The 15,325-nt window shown below is 39.9% G+C and overlaps 2 protein-coding genes across 5 annotated transcripts; both read right to left on the bottom strand.

Moving 5' to 3' along the window:
- Positions 1-2,986: 2,986 nt before the first annotated feature.
- LOC122316838 (late embryogenesis abundant protein D-29) lies at positions 2,987-4,658 on the bottom strand. The gene is made up of 2 exons (XM_043133656.1): positions 4,153-4,658; positions 2,987-3,854 (listed from the first exon to the last, which is right to left on the bottom strand). The coding sequence occupies exons 1-2, from the start codon at positions 4,481-4,483 to the stop codon at positions 3,217-3,219; spliced, it is 969 nt and encodes a 322-aa protein (XP_042989590.1). The 5' UTR covers positions 4,484-4,658; the 3' UTR covers positions 2,987-3,216.
- A 1,007-nt stretch (positions 4,659-5,665) lies between these two features.
- Positions 5,666-11,642, bottom strand: LOC122316819. Of its 4 annotated transcripts, XR_006244313.1 has the most exons (5): positions 11,459-11,642; positions 10,531-10,880; positions 8,352-10,269; positions 6,779-6,938; positions 5,666-6,604 (listed from the first exon to the last, which is right to left on the bottom strand). XR_006244313.1 is itself a non-coding variant. In XM_043133624.1 (4 exons), exons 1-3 carry the CDS (start codon positions 11,468-11,470, stop codon positions 8,379-8,381), a joined length of 2,253 nt encoding a protein of 750 aa, XP_042989558.1. In that variant the 5' UTR covers positions 11,471-11,642; the 3' UTR covers positions 6,679-6,938; positions 8,352-8,378. The 4 variants fall into 4 exon arrangements, 3 of the variants coding, with proteins under 3 accessions (XP_042989558.1, XP_042989577.1, XP_042989569.1); XM_043133624.1 differs by lacking the exon at positions 5,666-6,604 and having other exon boundaries at positions 6,679-6,938; XM_043133643.1 differs by lacking the exons at positions 5,666-6,604; positions 10,531-10,880 and having other exon boundaries at positions 6,679-6,938; positions 11,459-11,640.
- Between the last annotated feature and the right edge of the window lie 3,683 nt (positions 11,643-15,325).

Raw genomic sequence — 15,325 nt, 5'->3', positions numbered from 1 at the left:
ATTGTTGCCTAATAACATTTGACGTTGTGGTCAAAAAGTTCGGAAGTCATGAGAATAGTTATGAGTAATTCTGTAAAGAAGTCGAAGTTGAAGTTTCTCAATGTAAGAGATATTATCCTAGATGAGGAGGTGCGCAGAAGAGATTCTGGCAAGATCTCGAGTTGTTGGTCCTGAATGTTGATAGTAAGGGCAGAGGCAAGTCAAGATCTGGACAATAGATGACTCGCTAGAAATTGTGGCAAGACAGGCCACAAGAGACTGCTAAAATCAGGAGAAAATTGAGAATGATGCTATGAATATGGTGACTGAAGAAATACATGGCGTTGCATTTCTTGCAGTGCACAATGCTGTTAAAGACAGTTTGAAGACAACAGTCATTCAGTAGTTTTTTCTCAAAAAGACATGGAAGGTCACGAATGATTCATTGGTCTTGGCTCGTGGTAATGGTCGTGTGAATTAGATGAGGAAGTAAAAGGAACTCAGTTTTACTTTTCCTCATCTAAACCTGAAGAAATCTCCCTAGACCACGACATGAAGCAAATGTGTGAGAGAAGGGAGCAAAACGTCAGATGTTCCAAGGATATCTACACCTAAAGTTGATGATTGCATGACTGCCAAGACGATCAGACCTCCATGGTGGTTACTACCTTAAACTATATCCTGCTGAATGAAGGTAGTGAACTACGGTATGAAGAAAATCTTGCAAGAGTGGAGATTATGCAAGTCGAAGTTAGCAGAGACTGCACACAAGATGGACACATCGACTGAAGATAGGATATGTTAGCAGCAGGATGTGGAGTCAGTCGCCCAGGTCAGAGATGGAGACCTTAGCTACATGTTCTCTTATATGTGTCAAGGTTCATGCGAGACCATTGATTTCCAGTGCAGTGGGAGATGTGTTGCCCTAAATAGATGTGTTGATTAAAAGCACTGTACGTGATGAACTAAAGTTATGCATCACTTTAGTTAGTCTTCTAATTTGAAGACATGAGCTGTAAAATTGCAAAGATGATAAGGGATCATGCTAGAGATAGAGGCTAGCATGTTAAGAACCAGTCTCCAAGTTGGAGATTGGTGTGATTGTAGGATTATGGAGCCTGGTTTGAAAGCTGTAAAGACACCAAGTAGATTGTTCACTCGGTTGTGCCTCAAGCGAAGCTCAGTTTGCTCAAGGTGTACATAAGTGCGGACTCATGGACTCGAGTGAAAGAAGAATCCTAGAGAGTTGAGATTGTGCAGTAAAGCACTTGTAAATATCCTCTGAAGAAAATTCCTTGCAAGCTCCGTGGATGTAGACGATGCTGATGCATCTGAAGATGCATTTGGAGAGGCATTTGGACATCCATTTAAAGACGTACCTGCAGATGCATTTGATAGCAGAAGTCTCTCATATCAAAGAAAGAGGTGCATTCATTTAAAAAATGAATCATTTGCAAGCACCCTGGTGTGGCACACTTGGGTGGAGGGGGTGATTGTTGAGTCAACCCAAGTGTAAATGCAAGTATAGCTGCTGCACATGCACCGTTCGGTGTTTTGTTTTGTTAGGCCACCCACCATGCTTTGTTTTACTAGGCACCCACCCTATAATTTCTGCAGCAGATTGTTGCAACGTAGTGGCCTGCTCTCCTATAAATAAGAGAGCTTAAATGTGCAGAAATTGGGGGGCGGCAATGGCAGTGGAAGCGGGTGAAGAGAAGGAAGAGAGAAAGAGGGTACGTGAGAGAGAGATGGAAATTTGTAGAGTTTTTGTAAATCTCGTACAAATTCTATAAAAGAGGCTCCAGTGGACGTAGGCAATTTGCTGAACCACTTAAATATCATCTTGTGTGATTTTTGGACAGTCCGGAGGCACAACAATATCAATATACGATGAAATTGAAAATTTTGAAGTATTTACTTAAAGCTAAGTTCCAAGAAATTACCAAAAAACGGAAGAAGAAAAGCCACACAAATTGAAGAAATGACAAGTGCTGTTCTTAGAAGAATGAAACCTCACACATTACTTGAATTCTTAGCATTTGTTCGATCCTTTTGTAGGCTGTACCATTTCCAAAATTCTTCATAACCAAACAGACTAATCATTCTTTGGGGATATTTTTTTTGTTCAAAAATCTCAATGGAAAGAGAAAACTCGAAGGTATTAAACTACACAACTTCTCCCAAAAGTTTAACATAATGGGAAGAGGTATTCAAGGTCATCTACACAGTCTCTTCTACCTCTGAATTCTCATTCAAGGTCATCTCATAATTATTTTTCACTGAAACAAAGAAACCATATGACAATATTTATTTCAAGCAATACCCATCTATCTACAAAAATTATTTCTATACAAAACCCAAAACTTGACATATCAGACCGATCCAAAACCATATGGCAAGCATCTTGAAGTTTTAGGCTACTACAATCCATTGCCAGGTTCTCTCTCCATCTAGACCCCGAAACAAAAACGGCCCTCAGAATTTATCTAAATTTTCCAATCATTTATCTTTTTCCATTCAGTTTAAATGAAGAGTAGAGTTTTGAAAAAACTTATTTCCGTTCGTGTCGATTTTGAGGCTTTAGGAGAAGTTGGATTTTCGTAGTGTTTTTCAAGAAAGAACAAAGCTACAGAGATGGGTAAAAATGGAGAGTTCAAGTTGAGAGAGAGAGAGAACATACAGTAACCTGTAGGCACGCACTAGGGTTTCAGAGTTGAGAGAGTTGAGAGAGTGAAGGGGTGAACGTCAAAGGCGAGCCAGAGTCCTCGAAGTGAGATGTAGAAATTCTTTTATATTGACTAATGTAAAGCATCCGTTCTTGTATCGTGGCTGTGTTGTGCGAATGAATGGCACAGATCAGAATATATATATATTCAAGTCTAGATAAGAATCCTAACGATCCTTAAATTCTAATAGTTTGTCTTCTCCTGCATTCATGCATGGTTCTGATGATTAATAATAGGCTATAGCATGAAAGAAAGGAAATACTAAGAGGTAGACTCCGTCCTTACAAGTAAAATATGTGCTCTGGCACACAATGCTCGAACGCAACCCATATAAAAATTCAGATTTCACCGTGCATTACACAAAAACAGAGAAATAACACGAAACACAACCACGAATTACATCCTCAGAAACTCATATATAACAATCTGAAGAATTTGATCAGCAATAGAAGATCAAACGTAAATCTGCGCGCGCCGTATATATATAATATATCCTGCTACGTGGATCAGCTCAGAGTTCATCATCACGGCCTCGACCGGCTATATTGTCTTTAATTTCATGCGTCTTCTGCTTGGCTGTCTCTAAGGTTTCTGCTGCTTTCTTTTTTGCTGCTTCGGAAGCCTCCTTCGCTTTTTCCTTTGCGCAACTTATGTGCTCCTCCGCCTCGGGCGTCTTTGTCTTCGCTTCCTCCACAGCACTCCTCCGCATCCCTGTCGTTGCATCCTTCGCTTCCTCCGCCTTTTGTGATGCCTTGTCTTTTGTCTCCTCCGCCTGTTCGGTTACTCTACGTGTTTCTTCCGAAGCTTTCTCTGCTGTTTCCCTTGCCGCCCGAGATGTCTTCTCCTTTGCCTCTTCTAGCTTTTGTGATACTCTTTCCTCTGCTTCAGAACCTTTATCTGCTGCTTCCCTCGCCGTCTGAGATGCCTTCTCCTTTGCCTCTCCTACCTTTTGTGTTGCTCTTTCCTTTGCCTCATTTATTGTTTCGCTGGCTTTCTCGGTCGCTGCATTCTTTATTTTACTAGCTTTCTCCTTTGCTGCGTTTGCTGCCTCACTGGCCTTCTCTGTAGCAGCATTGTTGGCGTCCCTGACCTTCTCTGTTGTCGCATCTTTTACATCTCTAACCTTATCTGCACTGTATTGACCCGCTCCTGCATGCCCATCAGTTCAAAACACAACAACTAATAAATCCATAATCCAACCTCTTTTAATGCTAAGAAAGTCCTGATTATCCTAGGAAGTAGGATCGTTCGCAACTAAGGCAACTTTTAACCCATGAACCTTATATCTAAATAGCAAACACACCCACCTCATCCATTTGGCCACAATTAGTAGTAAATGTTTATGACAACATTCTCATGGCAACTCATTGGTTTGTCCTTTCAAAGTTAAAACAGTTAAAGTCAATTACGATTGAAGTCGTTTGGCGGGGAGAGAGTTTAGACAAACCAGAAGCCGCCTCCTCGACCTTGTCCCTGGTCTTCTTTGCAGCGTCAGACGCCATATCAGAAGCCTTCTTAGCAGTCTCCTTGGATTCATCTTGCTTCAAACCAATTTTCTCCTTAGCCCACTCGGCCCACGACTCCGAAGCTTCTCTGGTCTCTTGCGCCGTCTCTTCCACTTTATCCTGCGCATGTTTCGCCTTGCTTTTTGCTTCCTCATAGTCCCGACCTTCCTGATCACTTGTTGAGTGCACAGAGCCCCCCGCAAAGGAGATTTCTAGCACCAACAGAATCACCACCACCATAACAAATAGCCAACGAGGTAGCTTGGAAGCCATTCTAATGGATTATTATCAAACAAACTCACTGCCCCTTTAACGTACTCTAATCTACAAGCGAAGATGGGAATCAGAGAGTACTGATACGAAGTGTCAAAGCTAGGAAACCAGGTTTGCTGTGAAAACCGACAGGAGTGAAATATCTATGCCGTATCACTAAAGGATGAGAGCGAAGTACAAAGTTGGGAATTTAAAGGAAGAGGACGATTATCTTGGCCGAAGACACGAGTCAGGCAACGTGGCAACGCTTGGAATGTGAGGTACCGACAACATGCACCGACGAGGTATATCTTAGCTTCTTCTCGTGGATTAATTCCATTGGTAAAATCTAGTGTAGTGTTGGGCTCGTGATATTACGAAAAGTATAATTCTTTCTAATTTCTAAATTGACAGCGCACCCCCAACTCCTTATTGGCACTTGTCAAACACGTATGATCTGATCGACATAATTCCAACCTTCAAAATGAAGGTATGAAGTTCGAAATCTCCATCTTTCAAATGTATAAAAAAAACTCGACATTGAAACTTGATGAAATGCATGCAATTTTCTCCACGACTAGAAGAGAATTTCTAATTTTAATTTTTAAAAAATAATAATATATTAGCACGTGCTTGCCAGCTTCAGAGAGCGTTACACTCCCAACAGTTCAAATTGACTAGTAAACAGGAAATATCACAACGATATGAGGAAATGCAACACAACATACAATCACCTTCGCTAATGCTTTGTTTTGTTAAAAGCATCAACAACTCCATCGGCTTAATAGACTGGAAATGACGTATTTTCAAGATGTTGGATCAATTCAGACAGAAGGATACAAAGAGGGAATGCCCATTTTAAGGTTAATTTGCTGCAACCAGATTTAAGAGCAAACTCTCAATCCACCTCACGTTTTCACTTACAAAGTGAAATTCCAACAGTTCGAGAAAGTCCATGTCTTATCTGCTAGAACATTTTGAAATAATGCCTCGAAATTCTCTTCAAAGCCCATGTCTTAGAAACAAGTAGCAACAGTTTTTTTTTTTAAAAAAAAGAAAAAAAAAAAGGGTAAAAAAGCGATGTCGGGAATATCACAAATAAATCGAACGTGAAATCTAGCTGAAAAAAAAAGGTTCAAACAGTGGAACGACGCCCCGCACAGCAACAGTTGCAGATTTCACCGACCATAGCCATCACATATCTAGAATGTTGAAGGTTATAACTTATAACATATATCAAGGAGGTAATGGTTACAACTCCAAAATAAGAGCAAAATCAATTTGCATATTTCAGCTGGGAGAGCTCTTCAAGTTACATGTTTGGCCCAATGAATGTTGCAATACGTTTCTGCTCACAAATATGTACTGTCAAGTATATCAAGAAGGCTATAATAATCTATCTAGGAAAAAAAAAAAAAAAAAAAAAAAAAAAAAAAAAAAAAAAAAAGAAAAAAGAAAAAGAAGGCTATAATAATCATCAAGGAAGAGATGGTTATAACTGTGGAAACAGTAGACGCAATCCTCTTTACAGGTTTTCAAAAAGGAGAGCCATCTGCAAGTTAATTTCTGGCCAAAAGAAATCAGAATTTTGCTCATACAAGTCTACTGTAGAACATGGAAGGTAACAACAGTACAATTTTATAAGAATATAGTGAGGAAAAAACAGTTTCCACCCACATACTAGAGGATGTTTTATACCTTACAAAACTATCAAAACTGACACGTCATACCCTCTAACTACTAACACTGATAATAGCAAGTAGCAAACTTGTCCAATTATGGTCCTTAAGATGGATGAATCTGAACAAATGGTGCACATTGCAATTTTTTAGCAGTCTGAACGTGTTATATGTTCGTTTTGGTAGTTTTGGATGCAAAGTGTAAAACACCATTTGATTTGCAGGTGGAAACAGCATCTTGCCCTGATGTTAAAAGTAAAAAATATAGAGGTCAATAGAATCACCATGAAGCCTTCACGTGTCTACAACATATGCTGATCTATATAAAGGTTTGGGTGTAGGGAAAATGGCTGTTGTCCGAAACTGATGTAAGGTGTGTTGTGAGAGCGCTCCCAGACACCACAAAATCACCAGTAAGATACCAACATTAACATCAAGGTCATCTCTTCAGCAAGAAAAGCTCCTACGTGAATAATAAAAAAAAAAATAATGATGATGATTATGATAATAATAAATGCTATCATGACCATGGATCACTTCTGATTCTACTCTGTAGCACGTGGAATTTATATATTCAGGATAAGAAATGAGAGTTTGTTCACTGTCTAATAGCAAGAAGCAAATTAGAGAGATAAACCTGATTACTAGCTCAAATTGCATCTAATTTTCCCAGGCCAGAACATGGTTTGCTGATCAGAAGGAAAAACTCAGTACAGGTTCATACATTGGACAAAGAAGATACCAAGCGTCATGTCTTTGCTGTCTCTTTTTAAAATGCTGCCGTTTTGATGCTGAATCTGCTTGCAAACCAAAAATACAGCCATTGAGTTAAAATAATACCTATAAAAGCTTCCCTCGGTGAAGCAATGAGGCATTATAAAGCTAATGCAACTAAATCAGAGAAGGTAAGTGCAAGGTTTTTTAAAGTTCGAGCAAACGGTGTAGAGTTTGATGCATCAGGCCAGTAAAACAGATGAGCATACCAAGCTCTGCCCCATGCCATCAAAATATAGAAACAGGTCTCACAGTTGAAGAAGAACATTTTTAGCACACTAAATCTAATCAACCATACTCCTCAAATTTGCAATATGCTATAATGGAGGCAGATCACTTGGATTCACAGGTAAATATGCTAACATGAGGGAGAAAGACAACATATCAAATGCCTTTTTTTTTTCTTTATTGGTCACTCAACATATCAAATGCCTAACCCAGATTACCTACTACAAAAGGTTATGTTGCCTAACCAAACAATTAATGCCTCTTAATCATGCTTACACATATCAACCATTGTGGTCCTCATTTAATGGAAGTGCATTATCGACCTCTCTAGGTGGTTTTACATCAAGTTAATAAGACACAAAGTTTTACATCATTAACGGCCCAAACACCATAATCGATTAGGATCACCTTGCTCATTGTATTTTAATGTATTTACCTTTTCTTATTCTTAGGTAGATCCATTCTTTTGCCAATCTACTTGAGCAACTCAGACTATATAACTGTGAGCCTTAAACCAGGACCAGATTTTATCTCATGAAAAGTGAAAAAAAAAAAAAAGAAAAAAAAAAGGTTACTGGTCAAGCAAACCAACCATCTGATTTCAGCTGTCATTAGAACCCAGATCATATTGCCTTACTTTGCGCAACATTTATGCCTTACACACCTTGCTATATATAGGAGTTTTTTGTATTTAGACACAAATACAATGATGGCTACAATAACATGAAATATGCAAAATCTCATGCTCATGCATGAGCCGTATGTCCACCTGTAGACGCACATGCACTCTCAGGCATATACACACAATACACATAAGACACAGATATGAACAACGTACACACCTAATTATTAAAAAAATTGAACAACGTACATACCTAATTATCAAAAAAATGAACAACATACATACCTAACTTTTTTTTATTATAAGGACAAACATATCACAACAAACTACACATATACGCCTAGAACTAACAGTGCACACCACACAAATATCAGTATTATTTACAGGAAAAAGAACAAGACAATTTACAGGATAGAGAACAAAAACTAGTTGAGTACTACGATGCAAAATATGCAGTAAACTGTGGTCAGCATTGACATGAGCTACAATGAGAAGATTCTAAACCATCCTAAATTCTCAAAAGCACAAAACCAAACTGCCAACAAAAAATTGAAAAAAAAATACAGCAGGAAAGCAAGAGTGTTACCTAATTAACAATGTCCTAACATTTCTACTAGGAATCTTTGCATGTCTTCTTATTGTGGCCTAGGCCCTTGCACTTGCTACACTGGAGCTGGCGTTTAATAATGTCTATGGATTCAGCCTGCTTCATCTTTGGTCGGCCTGGTGGTCGTTTTGTAGGTGGAGGGGTTACAGTAACTATTGCATCAACTGATTCACCCTCGATTGGTCTGTCTACATTTGGAACTGGGTGAATGGACTCCGCATATGTTAAACGGTAATTTTCGACTGTGAAGTATCTGGAACAATAATCATATGGGCTCCTACCAATGCAGTCAAAGACAGCAATAGCATGGCAGCAAGGCAAACCAGTTAATTGCCATTCCTTGCAGCTACAATTCCAATGATCAATATCAACTACATCAACAGATTCTCCGCGAACCTCAACTGTGTTACCATGTGAGTGTAACACTTGAAGTGATTGAGCTAATGAAGTTTCCTTTTGTAGCCTTTCTTCTTTAGATGGTGTTAACTTTGTTGTCCTTTGACTGGAATCTACCCTACGCATATAGATAGATTCCATCATCTTACCTCGCAATGCATCAATCATCTGTGTTATTGGCAACTCATGCGCTTCCGATACCCAACTGTAGAATTGTTGTCCAAAGTTTGATGTCATTAGGTTATACCTTGCTCCCCCAAAAAATGCATTTGCCCAGTGCTCCGGCTCACTTTGTATGACCCAATTGTAAGCTTCAGGAGAAATCCCTTTAATGTTCTCAACACTACGATTAAAACCATCAAGTTTGGGTGCATAAGCAGCTGCATATAAATCATTAATCATAAATCGCCTTGCCTCATGAGAAAATTGCCCCTTCAAGTCCTTATTAAGTTTCTCAGCAAGATGACGTAAGCAATAGCTGTGGTAGCATTTATCAAATATCTCAGCCAATGACTCCTTTAAACCATTCTGAAAATCAGCAACAAATGTAATCTGCTGAGACGTTGACACTGCAGATTTAAGTTCCATTACAAACCAATGCCAGTTTTCCTTAGTCTCTGCGTCAACAACAGCGAAGGCTATTGGAAAGATACCATCATCGCCATCAACAGCTGTTGCAGATAATAGAACCCCTTGGTATTTCGAATTTAGTGAAGTGCTATCAAGGAAAAGGAGAGGGCGACATCCTTGCTGAAAACCAGACATTGAGGCATGGAATGATACAAAGAGACGATGGAAGCTTGAGTCATCCTTAGTGGTAAATGTGGCGACACTCCCCGGGTTAGTTTCCTTTATCTTCTCACAGAAAAAGGGCAACAGATTATATGCCTCTTTATAAGAACCTTGAAGCTGCTCCCTTGCAATCTCTTTTGCACGCCATGCCTGAGAATAATTTAATTGAATCCCATACTCTCGTTTGATGTCATCTGCAATATCCTTTGGCTTGTAGTTTGGGGCAACTTTCAACTTCTCCTTTATGATACTTCCCACCCAACCCCTAGTTGCGCGATACCCAGCTTTTACAGCAGCTCCTTCACATGTATGTTGTGTGTTCATTTTCTTGATACAAATCAACTGGGTCGTAGACAACCTTGATGCATATATTCGCCAAGGACAACCTTGGGATTTGCATTTGACAGTGACGCGATGGCTGTCATTTTTCTTATATCTATAAGCAAACTCATGTGCAATTGAGTATTTATGCAGAGCTTCTCGGAATTCACTGAAACTGTTAAATCTTTGGTCAACACCAGTGATGGTGTTTTCCCACTGTTGTGCAGCTTTACGATGCTTGTCATCATCTGAACCAGCAAGGTAGCTTATAGGGGTTCCACTGACTATGTCGATATCCATACAATTATTGCCATTAGCTGCATCATCTTGAATATTAAGAGGGGCAACTACAGGAAGCACTGTTTCCGACACAGTCGTCCTGCTCGACCTGCACGATCAAGTATGCCAAAAGATTGTTAAACTACGAACATTTATGATTCAAAGTTATTTTTCCTAAATACTCATTATGGTTTTTTACAACCACAACAATTCACACCACAGTACAGAGAGGAATTATCAATTTTGATTAAAGAAACAAGGGAATTTTTCCCTTTTGAAATGGAAAACGCCCACCCTCTAACTCCATACCATGGTGTGATTGCAGAAGCCATGGATCCAGGGGAATATATTCAAAAACAGTAATAACTACCTACTAGCAGGCATATTGGATACATTTCGGGCTGCAGCCTCCTCTGGCATGATAAACACGTCAACAGTGACAGAATCACCCAGAAAATTCACCATGCGCTGCAAATCCTTGTCTTTGGAAATTGTGATGAGGGTCTTCTTATTACCAGGAAGGAAATACTTGATAATCATATTATCAACACTAAAATCAAACATTTCTGCTATTTCCAACTTGAAATCATTCAACTGAGTGTGCTGATCAATGTCTATAGCAAAGGCCTCACCCCCGGAGTACGACAAAGACCCGTCTTTGTTGGTCACAAACTCCCCACCAGATTGGCATATTGCTATAATTTTCTTCACTTCCATTGCCTACCCAAATACTTCAAAGGTTATTACATGGCAATATTGATTAAAAAAAGTAATTTGACAGAAAACAAATGTTTACAATGGGGTACATTCAGAGCAGCATATTTAGCAAAGAAAAAAAAAAAAGGAGGCAACTAAACGTTTTTCTACATACACTGTTCTACATAAATTCACCGTTCCATTCATAAATTCTGAAGCTTCACATATTGGTAAACATTAAAAAAAAAACGCCGACTGCAGCATAATTCAAACAGAATTACAAATAAACCCGAATAAACTGCACCATGATTACAAATTACCAAAAGCACCACAAAGAAAGAAACATAATTTGGAACACCCAGATGAAGAATTCACGGGCAACAGGCAAAATACCGTTTTTTTCTTTTTCTTTACACGAAAGATGTAAATAAATGGACAAATCCAGATAAAAAGGTCAGAAGAGAAGCTCAAAAGAAGCGGGAATAATCTAGTCTCCAATTAAGAAAAGAGACGACAAAATTATATAGGTGATGAGAGTCAAACAGAAAGAAACAAAGAAAGAATCTACAGAAGAGGCTAATTTGCTCTGGAGACAATGTTACCTTTACTTCCATTTAAGGCAGTTTGGTGGTTGTTCAAACTTCTTCGACAAGTAGGTAAAAAATCGGGAGAGGAAGTGAGAGCGAGGAGGAGAGCGCGCGACCAGAGAGAGAGAGAGAGAGAGAGAGATGAAACACCGTGTCCCAGTCGATGTTATCTGGTGCCCTCGCTTACGACTCTTTTGCCATTCCCGAATCCCTGCTCCCTCTATTTTCTAGTCACGAAACGACAGTGGGTTTGTCAGCGTAACGTGAAACTCAGTAACCTTAAGACGACAGTCGTCACCGATAATTTTAATTTTAGGTTTTACTTTTTTTTTTTTTTTTTTGAATTGGAGATTTGATTAATTAAACTGAGAATACATAGCTAGGCAAGTCCGATATAACAGCTGGAAGGACCTCACATGGTACATCCTCCATCCACACACACTCGGTACTTAAGGAGAGAGCTAACTTGGCTACTGCATGTGCTGCACTGTTGCCCTCTCTCCTCGCAAAAGTCACAGACCACCCTGATTGGGCGTGCACCATAGCCTTGATGTCCTCTATCACCTGTCCATCTCATGAGGAGTTGTATGATCTGGAGTTGATTGCTTCCACTACCATTTTTGCATCACCATCCAACTGCACCTGACTGAGTTCTAATTCACTACACAAAAGAGTTGCACGAAGCATAGCCAGACTCTTAACTGCACAGGCACTCTTAGTTACCTGTCTAGGAGCAACAACTACCACATGCACCTCTCCTCTGAAGTCCCTCACTACAACACCAATTCCCACCTTTCCTCTCTTGGAATCCACGGCTGCATCCACGTTCACCTTCAGATAGTCATGGCTTGGGGGTTTCCACACGGTTCTTATCACCTCTGTTGGACTTGTTTGATTATCTCTTGGCTTTTCTTGAGCCAATGTGACTGCCTCTGCATCTTGCACTGCCTGCTGGATCAACACACAAGGCCCCTTGAATTTTCCTTCAAAGACCATGTCATTTCTTCTCCTCCACAAGCCGTGCAGCACCTCAGCTACTATGTGGAGCTTTCCTTCCTCTAACTTGGACTAAAACTTAGACCACAGTGTTGTGAAATTAGCATAGTTTCTTCCCCACTTTCTAACTGGACTGCAATCCTCACCCCATACATCCACTGCAGTAGGGCAATCCCAAAGCACATGTATGTCTGTTTCTTCTTCTCTGTTGCACACAAGACATGTTGAGTTATCAATAACCCTTCTCTTGAAGAGAATGCTACTTGTGGGTAGTATTCCATTGAGAGCTTTCCACAGAAATAGTTTTACCTTTCCAGAGTTTGTTAATCTCCACAGCCTCCCCCACATCCTTTCATTTTGATCTCCACTGGATGTTTCCCCTATCTTTTGATTCTTGATCTCCAAATCTACATAATAAGCACTCTTTACTGTAAATATCCCTTTCTCTGACAGTCCCCAGATTACTTTGTCATCCATCCCTTTTACACTAATAGGAATACTACATATACGCTTGGCTTCCTCTTGACTAAAGATTGCTTGCACCAGTTCTTGTTTCCAGGTTTTGTTTTTACCATCAATAAGCTTACTAACAGTTGCATTACAGTCCAGTATCTTGTTTGGTGATTGAATCTGAAATGTCGAAGGTATAGGCACCCACTTGTCTTTCCACACTCTAATGCTCCTTCCGTTGCCAACTCTCCACACTAGCCTTGTCTTTACCAGATCCATTACTGACATTAAGCTCCTCCATATTTGAGATGGACAGTAGCCTACTTGTGCCTCCATTAGGTTGCCTGACTTGAAATATTTTTCTTTAAATACTTGAGCCACCAATGAAGTAGGTTCTTGTAAAATTCTCCCCCCTTGCTTGGCTAAGAGAGCTCTATTGAAGCAATTAAGGTCTCGAAATCCTAGCCCCCCCTTGCCCTTTGCTGCTCCAAGTTTGTTCCAACTCTTCCAATGAATGCCCCTACCTTCCTTTATGTGGTTCCACCAGAATTTGGCAATCATAGATTCAATCTCTTTGAGAAGCATACTTGGCATCTTGAATACACTCATTGTGTATGCTGATATGGCTTGCAAGACACTTTTGATCATGACTTCCTTTCGTGCAAAAGATAGAAAAGAATTCTTCCAGCTATTAATCTTTTTCCATATCTTTTCTTTTAGGCTTCTGAATGTGTTATATTTGGATTTTCCTACCATGGTGGGCAATCCTAGATACTTGTTGTAATTATCACACACTATACCTTCAGCATGTTGGACAATGCACTCTTTTGCCTCAGTCCTAGTGTTTGAGTTGAATAGAATGGAAGTTTTATGTCTGTTCAAGCTCTGTCCAGATGCTTCCTCATAGACTTTTAGCAAGTGGACTAAAACTGTCCATTCCTTTATCTTGGATCTACAAAACATCACACAATCATCAGCAAACAAAAGGTGGTTGATTATTTTGCCCCCTTGTGACAGCTACTCCTTTAATGAGGCCTCTTACTTCAGCATCCTTCAAAATGGTACTCAGTCCTTCTGCACATAGCAGGAAAAGGTAAGGGGAAAGAGGGTCCTCTTGCCTTATTCCTCTTGTAGGCCAAAAGATATATCCAGGGGTCCCATTCACTACTACTGAATAGGAAACAGATTTTACACATATCATAATCAGCTTCCTCCACTTGTCACTGAAACCTATCTTAGATAGCATTGTTTGCAGAAAACCTCACTCCACTCTATCATATGCCTTTGACATGTCCAACTTGATGGCCATGCTGCCTTCTCTTCCTTTTTGCCTAGGTTGCATAGTATGCAGGAGCTCGTAAGCAATCATTATGTTGTCAGTGATTAGTCTACCTGGTAGAAATGCACTCTGGTTCCAAGATATGACATCTTGCAGCACAGGTTTCAACCTGTTTGCCAAAACTTTCAAAATTAATTTGTACCACACATTGCACAAACTAATAGGCCTGTATTCATTTACTGATCTAGGGGCACTTGTCTTGGGAATTAGAGCTATGAGAGTATGATTCAGCCCTGTTGGCATCTCACCAGTTCTGAAGAAGTCTAGTACTGCCTGCACCATATTAAAGCCCACTACATCCCAATGATCTTGGAAAAATCTTGCACTGAACCCATCTGGTCCTGGTGATTTGAATGGAGACATTTGTTTAAGTGCAGTCACAACCTCTTCTGATGTAAACTCTCTATCCATTTGCTCCCTCTTGTGCCGAGAGATCTTGTGTCTTACACCATTCAGGCACTGTTGTATGGCCCTTTCAGATGGGTTAGCAGATTGGTACACCTGTTTGAAGTGAAGCCTGAACCCGGTTGCCACCTCCTTTAAACTCATCACTCCCCCCTCTCCATTCTCGATCTGTTTTATAGAGTTCTTTTTCCTCCTTTGGTTGACACATGCATGATAGAACTTAATGTTTCTATCCCCTTGTGTCAGCCAATGGACTTTGGCTCTTTGTTTCCACCTTAAATCTTCCTGATCTAGCAAAAAGCCAATCTCGGATTGTAGTCTCTTGAGGTCATTCACATTATCCGCTCTCTCTTCCTCTTGCAACTGTTTGATTTCATCTGTTTTCTGTTTTATAGCTGCTAACCTGTTCCTTCTCAGGTCCCTGCTCCACTTTTGAAGCTTCCTGCTGCACATCTCTAGTTTTTTTTTGCAGCCTGCTGGTTTGCCTTGATGATGAACTTCTCTTTGCCAAACCTTAGCTACTGTGTCTTTGCAACCATCCTCTTTAGTCCAATTCATCTCATATTTAAAATGATAATGAAAATTAGTCCACTGCCCCCTTCCACTAGTACCCTCAAGTAGAATTGGTCTATGATCTGAACATAATGCCACCATTGTACTGATTTTAGCATTTGGAAAAATTTCCATCCATC

This window comes from Carya illinoinensis, chromosome 1 (assembly GCF_018687715.1).
Source record: "Carya illinoinensis cultivar Pawnee chromosome 1, C.illinoinensisPawnee_v1, whole genome shotgun sequence".
NCBI lineage: Eukaryota > Viridiplantae > Streptophyta > Magnoliopsida > Fagales > Juglandaceae > Carya > Carya illinoinensis.
The sequence above is the reverse complement of the archived record's forward strand: the minus strand, read 5'-3'. Positions and strand labels throughout refer to the sequence as shown.